At 40.9% G+C, this 12,139-nt stretch overlaps 1 protein-coding gene across 4 annotated transcripts in view; it reads left to right on the top strand.

The window, feature by feature from the left end:
• Nucleotides 1-10,225, top strand: part of cnr1 (cannabinoid receptor 1) — a 36,944-nt gene extending 26,719 nt beyond the window's left edge. For all 4 annotated transcript variants that reach the window (XM_033020851.1, XM_033020852.1, XM_033020850.1 and 1 more), the window contains one exon: nucleotides 6,678-10,225. In XM_033020851.1, coding sequence (XP_032876742.1) covers nucleotides 6,708-8,126 — 1,419 coding nt within the window. In that variant the 5' untranslated portion in view covers nucleotides 6,678-6,707 and the 3' untranslated portion in view covers nucleotides 8,127-10,225. The remainder of the gene's footprint in view (nucleotides 1-6,677) is intronic.
• Nucleotides 10,226-12,139: the final 1,914 nt, after the last annotated feature.

Below are 12,139 nucleotides of genomic sequence, written 5' to 3'. Positions count from 1 at the left end.
CGTTGATAATCGGTCACTTAGATACAAGTGGATTTCAATTGAAGAAGGGTCTCGACCCAAAACGTCACCGATTCCTCTCCCCAGAGATGCTGCCTGACCCACTGAGTTACTCCAGCTTTTTGGTTTCTGCCTTCAATTCAAGTCAAGTTGAGTTTATCATCGTAAGTACAAGTACAAGTCATAGTCATAGAGTGACAGTCATAGAGTGATAGTGATAGAGTCATAGAGTGATATAGTGTGGAAACAGGCCCTTCGGCCCAACTTGCCCACACCCACCAACATGTACCAGCTACACTAGTCCCACCTGCCTGCGTTTGATCCATATCCCTCCAAACCTGCCTATCCATGCACCTGTCTAACTGTTTCTTAAATGTTGGGATAGTCCCGGCCTCAACTACCTGCTCTGGCAGTTTGTTCTATACACCCACCACCCTTAGTGTGAAAAGGTTATCCCTCAGATTCCTATAAAATCTTTTCCTCTTCACCTTGAAGCTATGTCCTCTGGTCCTCGCTTCCCCTACTCTGGGCAAGAGATTCTATGCATCTACCCGATTTATTCCTCTCATGATTTTGTCACCCCTCATCCTCCTGTGCTCCAAGGAATAGAGATCCAGCCTACTCAACCTCTCCCTGTAGCTCAGGCACAATGAAAATCTTGCTTGCTGCAGCATAATACACCATACTCAGAGAAACATACGTTATACGTAAATTCCACATAAAATTTCTAAAAGAAAGAAGATTGCAAACAACAAGTGCAAAAACATAATTAGGAATGAAAAAGTCCATGGTTGTGCAGGAGGTGGACCATAGTGTTCTGTTGTCAAGGTAGGATCAGGGTTATATAGGTTGTTGCAAGAACCTGATAGTTGTAAGAAAGTAGAGGGCCTGTCCCACTTGGGCGACCTAATCCGCAAGTTCTGGCGAGTTTGCCCTCAACTCATACTCACAGCATAGTCACCACGAGTTCGTAGGAGGTCTTTGTAACTCTCCTTCATGCTCGAGAGTGTTCTCCGCTTATTCGAGGCCTCAGCTCGGTCACGGCGTTTTAAAAGAAGGTCGCCATGGAAAAAATCGATATTTTTTTTACTCGTAGGTTTAGTCGTAGTAGTTCGACATGTTAGTTGTAGGTAATCGAGGGTAGTCGAAGAAGTCGTAGATAGTCTTCATCATAGTTGAAGGGAGGTCGAAGGAGATCGAAGGAGGTCGTCTTCACTCTCCACTATTCGGTGTCCAATTTTCCCGAAGTTAGTCGTAGCTAGTCGTAGCTAGTCTTCAACATAGTCGAAGGAGGTCTTCTATAGAGTCGAAGGAGGTCTTCAACACGTTATTTTTTCAAACTCTTCTAAACTCACCAATTAGGTCACCCAAGTGGGATAGGCCCCTTAACTATTCCTGAACCATTCTTCTTTACTTTCTTCCTGGTGGTAGAAGTAGAAGGCATGGCCTGGATGGTGGGGATCCTTGATGCCAACATCTTTGGATGGAGAGGAGGGTTGTGCCCATTATGGACGGGGCTGATGCCACCACTCACCGCAGCCTCTTGCATTCCTGTGCGTTGCAATTGTCATACCAGGCCATGATGCAACCAGTTTTCATTTTGAAACACCTGATGTTAAACAGAATTACATTCTCAATGAAAGACACAAAGTGCCGGAGTAACTCAGCATGGATAGGTGATCTTTTGGGTCAGGGACCTTCATCGAAATCAAGAAGATCACCCATCCATGTTCTCCAGGGATGCTGCCCAACCCAATGAGTTACTCCAGCACTTTTTGTCTTTTTTAGTAAACCAGCATCTGCAGTTCTTCGTTTTTACATTCTTAGTTTTGTTTAGTTCAGAGATACAGCACGGAAACAGGCCCTTTGGTCCACCAAATCCATGCCAACCAGCGATCCCCAACACACTAACACTATCCTTCACACACTAGGGACAATTTACAATTTTCCCGGTCAAATAACCTACAAACCTAAACGTCTTTGTAGTGTGAGAGGAAACCGGAGCGCCCGGAGAAAACACACGCAGGTTATGGGGAGAACATGCAAACTCCGTACGGACAGCACCCGTAGTCAGGATCGTACCCGGGGCTCTGGCGCTGTATGGCAGCAACTCTACCGCTGCGCCACTGTGCCGCCCTCAATGATTCACTGTGTTAACTTGACTGATCTCAGGGTGAATTAGTCTGTGCCATGCTAATCACCCTGAAAATCGTTGTACTTTGCAGCATTGTGACATGGATTTGCATTGTCATTATGGTCAGCATAAGATCAAGTTCAAGTTCAAGTGAGTTTATTGTCATGTGTCCCTGATAGGACAATGAAATTCTTGCTTTGCTTCAGCACACAGAACATAGTAGGCATTTACTACAAAACATATCAATGTGTCCATATACTATAATATAAATATATACACACATGAATAAATGAAATAATAAAGTGCAAATAACAGATAATTGGTTATTAATAATCAAAGTTTTGTCCGAGCCAGGTTTAATAGCCTGATGGCTGTGGGGAAGTAGCTATTCCTGAACCTGACTGTTGTGTTGCTAACCTAAACCAATGTCCGTCTGTCCATTAAACCTTGTAGTTCTCTAAACAATAGTGCAGGTGTAAGCTCATGTAAGTGTATGGTTCAGAGAACGTATTGGGTAGGTACTAAGTTTTGCCCAACTGGCACCTGAACTGCCTGTGTGGAAGATGAAGATTGTGCAACAATAAATATCACAAGAAGTGGAAACAATTCACTGCTTGATTCTGCAGTTATCAATGTTCTTTGTTCTCCTGTTGCTGGTTTAGCAATTCATCGATTTGTACGTATTCCAAGACTCCAGCACTGATATCTTTCGTAATCATCAGTGCACCGAGGTGAAACCAACATGGGCACTCGAGGAGCATACATACTCCAAGCAGCCAAAGACCAGAACCAAGCCTGGGTGACTGGAGCTTTGTGATAACAATGCTAACTATTGTGCCACTGTGCCGTCCCTCAAATTTGCAAGTTAGTGCTAATTTGCGGAGTCTTATTCCAGAAAGAAGCTGTGAGGGAGAATGAAAATCCCACGGACTAATGAGAACATATCTAGAAACATGCACAAAAGTGCTTTGAATTAGTGCAAACAAATTTCTCAATATCTTTGCTTGAAAGTTAACTCCTATAATTATTGACTGCGTGACCTGTTCTTTAAGATGTGAGCCTTGATGATAACTTTGATGCTCAGCATCTTCAAGTAACTTAAAGGCACAAGTGGAGCCCAAACTCTTACTGGAAATAACCAATTTGCTTCATTTTTGCTTTCCTGTGAATTCCACGTCCACAAAGAAAAGGATAAAAGATTTTTGTTTGTTGCGGCATCATTATTAAATTTAGGGCAAACTCTAATGCTAACACACTGTGACATTATTTTCCGCACTCTTGCATTTTTCTTTTTTAACTTGTTTAATAGTTTGACCATACTTATACATAGCAGGATTGGACTGGATTGCACATATTTACAGCTTATCACTGTATCTTGGTACACATGACAATGATAAACAAATACCAATATCATTAATAATAAGTACTCTCCATATCAAACAAGAAATACCACAGTTGGACACAAAAAGCTGGAGTAACTCGGCTGGTCAGGCAGCATCTCTAGAGAAGTGACGTTTTGGGGGAACCCTTCTTCAGACCCAAGATGGTTCGGTTCCGACCCGAAGCGTCACCTATTCCTTTTCGCCAGAGATGCTGCCTGAACTGCTGAACTCCGGCATTTTGTGTCTATCTCTGGTATAAACCAGCATCTGCAGTTCCTTCTTACACAACACCGCAGTTGGTTTGTGCATAGCAAGGCTCCATAAACAGCATAGTGATAACAAATAATCTTTTGTTTTCCTCGTGTTACCTCTAGAATACCTCTAGTTTCCATCTCCCCTGACTCTGAAGAAGGGTCTCGACCCGAAACGTCACCTATTTATTTTCTCCAGAGATGCTGCCTGACCCACTGAGTTACTCCAGCATTTTGTGTCAATCTTCTGTCTTGAGTGGGAGGAATTAATATTGCCAGGATACTGGGCTGATTTCCCCTACAGAAGAGGGGTTCCGACCCAAAATGCAATCCGTCTATTCCCTCCACAGATGCTGCCTGGCCCGCTGAGTTGCTCCAGCATTTTGATTTTGTTCAACATTCCAGCATCTGCCGTCTCTCTGCCTCCAAAAGCCTCACGTTATTCAAGACATCATTTTAATTTATTCGCCACACAAACATTCTGCTCAAGATCAGTATTCATTCTATGGGCATAAATTTTCACTCAATGTCAACATGATGAAAAATGTTATCATGCTTATTATGCTTGATCAGATTGCAAGCTTTGAAATATTTTTTGTAAATAAAAAGAAAACATAATAAATTTCATGTTTTTCTTTTGGTACCTGGAGTGTTGTTAAAAATATACTGAATATTCAACTAGTCTATCCTAGAGCACCAAGCCATATTGCTTATGCATTATAAAGACAGTTTTCTACGACATTGGCTTAGTTTAAACACTACTATAAATCTATGACATTTGATATTAAAAGTCAAAACAGAAAAAACTTCCACTTTTACCAAAATTCCCCCACTATTTATATTCATTATATCAGGTTCAAAATTAGCAGAGCTCTTCCATTTTCAAATAAGCCACCAGTTCTGATCTCTTTCTGATCTAAAGTTCTATCGTGTCATATTGTATCGTTTCATCTGCTCGTTCATGTCTTCATTTACAATACCAAATGGGAGGACCAATGTGTCATGTGTAGGAAGGAACTGCAGATGCTGGTTTAAGCCAAAGATAGGCACCAAATGCTGGTCAAGCAGGACAGCGTGACAGGCAGCATCACTGGAGAGAAGGAATGGATGACGTTTCAGGCCGAGATCCTTCTTAAGAAGTATTCCTTCACTCCAGAGGTGCTGCCTGTCCTGCTGAGATACTCCATAATTTTGCATCTATAGACTCCTTCATCCTGATCAACTATATCACCGGCCAAGTCCCTTTCCTGGGAGGTAGCATATTGATATCTTCCCTGTCCTTCCTCAAATCCTCACATATCACTAACTATTTTCTTTTGTTCTGAAGAAGGGTCGTGACTTGAAACGCCATTTGTCCATTCCCTCCACAGATGCTGCCCGACCCACCGAGTTCCTGTTTTGTTGCGTCATCTTTTATTGCTTCTACTTTCCACCCCGCCTAAAGCAGACAAATTGTTTAATTCTTCAACGCTCAGGGATGACCTATAACAGTTTTATGATTCTCTATAGCTTCCAAAGGGGGTTGCAGAAATGTTTACTGTTGCAAGTAAGGCAAGAATTTTTCAGTAATTATTTAGTCATAGGGTCATACAGAGTGGAAACAAGCCCTTCAGCCCAACTTTCTCACACCGATCAACATCTCTCTTCTGCACTAATCCCATCTGCCTGCATTTGGCTCATATCCTTCTAGACCTGTCCTATCCATGTACCTGTCCAAATGTTTCTCAAACATTGTGACACTACCAGCCTCAACTATCTCCTCCGGCAGCTTATTTCATACACCCACCAACCTTTGTGTGAAAAACTTACCCCTCAGGTTCCTATTAAATCTTCAATTATATTCCTATTCTAACCTATGTCCTCTGGTTCTCGCTTTCCCTACACTGGGCAAGAGACCTGTATGTCTATTCCTCTCATACTTAAGCATAACGTAGCCAGTAATAAATCTAGAAGGGAATTCAGGAGAAACTTTTTTTAATCTAGAAAAAGTGAAAATAATTGAAGAAAATAGCTTAGAAAGTTTATGGGAAAGGCAAATGCAAAACAGAAGGATTAAAACCCTATTTTAATGGATTTGGCTGGAGCAGAATAGAATGAGGATCTTTTAGATCAGGCTTTTTGTCGAAATGCTTCCGTACTCTAAATATTTTGTAATACTTTGAAGAATAACTCAGGAAAATGGAGCCGAGGTAGAAAGCCAGGCATGATCTTGATGAATTGCAGAGCAGGCTCTAAGGGCCAAATGACTTACCCCTGCTTGTGATAATGTTGTACATTATCTATGGATAGTGGAGCACAGTGTCTGGAATAATCAGTTTGGGGTGCAATTTAAGACACAATTCAGAGCAAAAGGCCATTAATGCAACAAGCGGATCTTACTTAAAGCAGCACATTAAAAGTGACATTCTATAAAGTTTATTACAAAAAGAGCCCCTACAAACTACAGCAAATAAGATGAAAGTAAGATGATTTCTTCAGCAAGCGTACTGAAAATTCCTGCATATTGATTATTTCTCCATGAGAATGCATGAGTGGAGATAGCGAATAACCTGGGAGTGACCAAAACATCTGCATTTGGGTTGGGGAGAGTAATGCTATTGTACACCAAACTGCAGGCTGGGAGAATATGTTCACATTTAACAGTTCTGGAGTTAATATTGCATGTAGTATCGCACGTTAAAGAAAAATTTGGACAGGTACATGGATAGGATGGGTCTAGAAGGATATGGGCCAAACAGGCAGGCAGGTGGGACTAGTGTAGATGGACATGTTGGTCGGTATGGGCATGTTAGGCAGAAGGGCCTGTTTCCACACTGTATGACTCTATGTTCTTTCAATTGTATACAGGTTTGTGCAAGTATGTTTATATATATATTAAGCATGTTTAATAATTTCTGTTTCTTTTCATCCTAGCTATTCCATAGCTCACACTGGAAGCTCATCATGAAATCTCTCTTGGAAGCCCTTTCAGACACAACTTTCCGGACAATCACTACCGACCTTCTTTATATTGCGTCCAATGAGGTACAGTACGACGACAGTAATCCGGGCCTCAACATGACGAAACTTGGTTATGTGACTCAGAATCTGCACTCCTCCCTTGGAAAAGGCAATGCCTACCTGGAGAAAATGACCTCAGGGGAGGAACTGATGTCCAATGCTAACCTCCACGATTCAATGAATGCCAGTAGCTTCCTGTACAACCAATCAATTATGAATGATGAATCGACGATAAAGTGTGGAGAAAACTTCATGGACATGGAATGCTTTATGATCCTGACCCCAAGTCAACAGATGGCAATTGCTGTGTTGGCATTGACATTGGGGACTTTCACAGTACTCGAGAATGTACTGATTCTATTGGTCATTATCCGATCGCGCAGCCTCAGATATAAACCATCTTATCACTTTATCGGCAGCCTGGCAGTTGCTGATCTTCTGGGCAGCGTGATTTTTGTGTATAGTTTTGTCGATTTCCACGTATTTAAAACAAAAGACAGCCCGAGTGTCTTCCTGTTCAAACTGGGCGGCGTAACGGCCTCATTCACGGCTTCAGTGGGCAGCCTCTTCCTGACCGCCATAGATCGCTACATCTCCATTCACAAGCCCCTAGCCTACAAGAGGATTGTCACGCGGCCAAAAGCAGTTGTCGCCTTCACGGTTATGTGGAGCATATCTGTTATCATCGCCGTCCTCCCTCTGTTGGGGTGGAACTGCAAAAAACTGAACACTGTCTGCTCCGACATCTTCCCGCACATCGATGAGAATTACCTCATGTTCTGGATAGGTGTTACTAGCATCTTGTTGATTTTTATCATCTATGCCTATGTCTACATACTGTGGAAGGCCCACGCTCATGCAGTGCGCATGATTCAGCGAGGCACACAGAAGAGCATTATTATCCAGGGGCCCGAGGGCACCAAGGTGCAAACTGTTCGACTCGATCAAACCCGCATGGACATCCGGCTGGCCAAGACGCTCGTCCTCATTCTTGTCGTTCTCATTATCTGCTGGGGTCCTCTCCTGGCCATCATGGTGTACGATGTCTTTGGGAAAATGAACAAGCTGGTCAAGACGATATTTGCCTTCTGCAGTATGCTGTGCTTGCTCAACTCCACAGTCAATCCTATCATCTACGCTCTGAGGAGCAAAGACCTGCGGCACGCTTTCCGCAGCATGTTCTGCTCCTGTAAGGGAGCCTCGGCCCAGCCATTAGAAAACAGCCTGGAGTCAGATTGCCAACAGAAGACGAGCTATCCTGGCAGCATGCAAACAGCAGCGAGGAACTGCATCAAAAGCACTGTGAAAGTAGCTCAAGTGGCCATCTCGGTCTCGACGGAGACATCAGCTGAGGCTGTGTGAGCGTAGAGATCTGAAGGATTAATGTCGACAATAATTCAGAGAAGATCAAGCCACATTTCTCTAAAGATCCCTTAAAAAAAAAAAAGCCTCCGGCTGTATTTCCGACAATTTGCCATAACGACACTTGTGTTAACTTGGAATCTGCAGCAAAAACCAATTTAGTAATCGTTTCCACCCACCCGGCTCTCCCACATCAAATGGGAGCCAAGCTGTTGATTTGAAAAAATTGGTTCACACTGTAATACTAAAAACAGTAATATATGTGGGGATATAGTAAATCTCATTATACTCCTGTCGTTTAGGACACAACTAAGTTATCTGGAAACCAAGAAGTCCTTTTAAGAATTTCAAGCAAATTAATATCTGTCACATGTACAACAATAATACAGGTACTTCCCAGATCTTCCTTCAAGAGAATCCAAACCAATTTGCATTTCATGGATTTTTTTTTTCACATTTATGATACTGCTACTCAGGCCAGAGTCTGAGGTAGCGTTTAGCTTCATCTCTCAATTGCAACTGATCAGAACAAAGCAACATATGAGGACACTCCCCAACAATATTGTACTTACTGATCATAACAAGCCACTTTGATAAATTGGTCTAACATTGATGTCTTCAGAGACGTACCCCCTCTGATATTAATATTTCAAATTACAGCTCAGTGTCTATTAAAAATGAAATTATGTATCAATTATATCCCAGAAACTAAGTTAATTTTCTCTCTTCTTTCTTGGTCATGTGGCAGATATTGACCTGATCAATTCATTTTCATATGCAACACTGTTCATTGCATGTATATAAAATGATAGCTTAACAAATATAATATTGATATAATTCCAATTGCTTGCTCCCAAGACCTTTTAAATATTGGATGAAGGAACTCACAAAATTAAAGTGAATAATTGTGAAGTTATCTAATATTATTAATGCCATTGGAGTCATGGCGCGAATGCCATGCAGTTATCCCACGTGTTTAATGTTGTAATCTGAATTCAGAATAATACATGAAGTATGGTATCAATCAGACAAAACTAATAAGGAGGAAACTAAATATAAGTAAATGTGCATTCATTTAATATTTTAATACTACTTACCAAAATGTGTTAATGGTAGTTAAAGGCCACCTTCCTTTCTAAATTCACTCATTGTTTGCCGTAATTAATCAGGTGCTTTTGAGTTCCGGGAGCTTAATTGCCAGCCACAGCTCTATCTTTTAAAGTCACTATAATCTGCTTGTTTGAAATAGTATTGTACAGATGCTGCCAGTATGGCTTGATATAAGCAGAAAGCATGTGCTAAAGAAATGACTTCTTTCTAGACTCCACTCTTGATCCTAATGAATGCAGCACAGGTAAACCTGTTTCTTTTTTAAATTTATTATAGAGCTTTAGAAATTATTCCATCATTTAATGTATGATGGAATGAAAGGGTGAGTGGAAGACCCTGGTGACTACTGTCTGACCCAAGAGCAGATGAAAGGTGTTCATTACTTTGTGAGGCTTGTCTGCCAACCAGCTTAACTCAAGCATTTATATTGTCTGAGTTATGTCATGCACTCGTTTATCAGTAGGTATGTTAATACTACACAATCATTTCGATGTCAATCAGTTTTACTGACACTATATCCTGAATTCCAAGGAAAAATCACTCAACGTAGTTGGAGAAATAATGTTTGTACTCAAGAAATTATGTTGCTGTGTGACTTGTTTTAAGTGATATGGGGACCTTCTTTGAAGAAGTTATTTATTCACATGGAATATTTATGATTGAATCCTAAGAAATCATTTCTCATGTCAATAGCTTACTGCCACACAATTGGTGTATAAAGAACACGTCAAATTGATTTCATTGAACCATATTGTAAAGTTTTCTCAGAACTGCATATTTAAACACAACTTTGCAGATGACACTATAGTGGGTTGTATCGCAGATAGTGAAGATGGTTATCAAAAATCACAGCGGGATTTTGATCAGTTGGGCAAGTGGGCTGAGAAGTGGATCATGGTTTTAATGCAGATTTAAGTGAGATGTAGCATTTTGGGAAGTCAAACAAGGGCTGCAACTTCCCAATGAATGTCACTGCCTTGGGGAGTGTTGCAGAGCAGAGGGATCTAGGAGAGCAGGTACATAGTTCCTTCAAAATAACCTCACAGGTAGATAGGGTGGTCAAGAAGGCTTTTGGTGCATTGGCCTTCATCAATCATCAGAGTGTTGAATATGGAAATTGGGATGTTATGTTACAGTTGTATAAGGCGTTGGTGAGGCCACATTTGAAGTTTAGAGGGATCATGGGCCAAACGCAGGCAGGTGGGACGTGTAGAGAGAGCATATTTGTCAGCATGGGCAAGTTGGGCTGAAGGGCCTGTTTCCATGCTATATGACTACGACTCTAACATAGTGTCATATGACAAAGGTTTTGCACAACATTCAGAGTTTATATGTGCTTATATTGGCATGACAATGTTAGTTGCAATCTGTTAGCTGACAAAACATGAGTGTAAATATCTGAGTGGTTAATTTGAGCGTTGAAGATTGTTTGGGAATGTATTGATTACTTAAGAGGAACCATTTCATAAATCAAAATTAACATTATCTGTAAAATCAGTTACTTTTATGGACGCACACCTCTCCAAATCAAATGCAATGGCCAATGCATTTAGGTAATGGTGTCATAGAATGGATAGAGCTCTAGGAAAGGCATTGCATTATGAAATAATAATTCGTTATAATTATGAACTAAATTTATTATCGTTTACTATTGTATTGTGTTAATTAAAGAAGGAAGTCTACTTCAGGCACAGATGTGAAATAGAAGGTATTTTAAAACAACTGCAGCAACACCTTGATTGATTAGTATAGGTATCAGGGGTTATGGGGAGAAGGCAGGAGAATGGGGTTAGTAGGGAGAGATAGATCAGCCATGACTGAATAGCGGAGTAGCGGCATTGATGGGCCGAATGGCCTAATTCTGCTCATATCTCTTATGAACCTTTGCAGTAGATCTAAACATAAAGCTCAGATTGTCTCAACATGGAAAGTGGTCTGCAATTCTCAGCTGAGGAAGACAGTGGAAAGCACACAACTGTGACATGTTCACATTATTAACAAGTGTGCTTGTAAATCCAAATATGCAGCAGGCTTATGCAATAAATACAATAGAAATCTGAAATTAAAGAATGCTACTTAGTTAAGTGGGATCATAACTTGAGGCATAATCAGAATGTTGTTTAACAGAACAGAATGTACATAGTTCTTAACGAAAAAAAGCTAAGGAGATGAAACCATACAGTAATTCACAAGCTTCAAAGTCCTGGTAGAAGGAATGTTTCAAGAACATATTTTGCTGTTGCCCTTCATATAACCACAATCATAGCCAATACTAGAAAGCCCATTGTGTTCTTGTCATCACATTTTTTGCTGTCATGGAAAGCAGAAGCTAAAGAAACTTTTATAGGTTTTGCTTTGAAAAGCATATATACTAACACGGACTGTCCTTGGAAGCATATGACAAGGAAAAGACAGTAGCCCTATTCAAATCATAAAATAAAAATGAAAAAACTGCAGATACTGGAAATCTGAAGTAAAAGCAGAAAATGTGGAAGCACTAGCAGGTCAGGGAGCATCTATAGGAAGAGAAGCAGATTAAACATTTCAGACTGAAGACACTTTGGTAGACCTTGGAGGGTTTAGAAAAAGATAAAGCCAATTTTAAGGTGCAGAATGCATGGGGGAGGGATGGATAGGACAATGGGAATATCTGTGATAGGGTGAGGCCAGGCTTGCTGAGATGATGAGGTTCGTATTCACGAGTTTTAGGATTAGGTCCATTTGTTGGAACTTGGAGCAGTGCAGAACATGAACAGGCCCCTTAGCCTACAATGACTATGCCGGACATGATGCCAAGTTAATCTCCTCTGTCTGCATTTGATCCACATCCCTCCATTCCCTGCATATCTATGTGCCTATCTAATAGTCTCTTTTAGATATATTATTGTATATACTATTGTATA

The sequence above is a fragment of the Amblyraja radiata genome, chromosome 5, assembly GCF_010909765.2.
Source record: "Amblyraja radiata isolate CabotCenter1 chromosome 5, sAmbRad1.1.pri, whole genome shotgun sequence".
Lineage (NCBI taxonomy): Eukaryota > Metazoa > Chordata > Chondrichthyes > Rajiformes > Rajidae > Amblyraja > Amblyraja radiata.
Note: the sequence above shows the minus strand (reverse complement) of the source record. Positions and strands in the feature narration are given on the sequence as shown.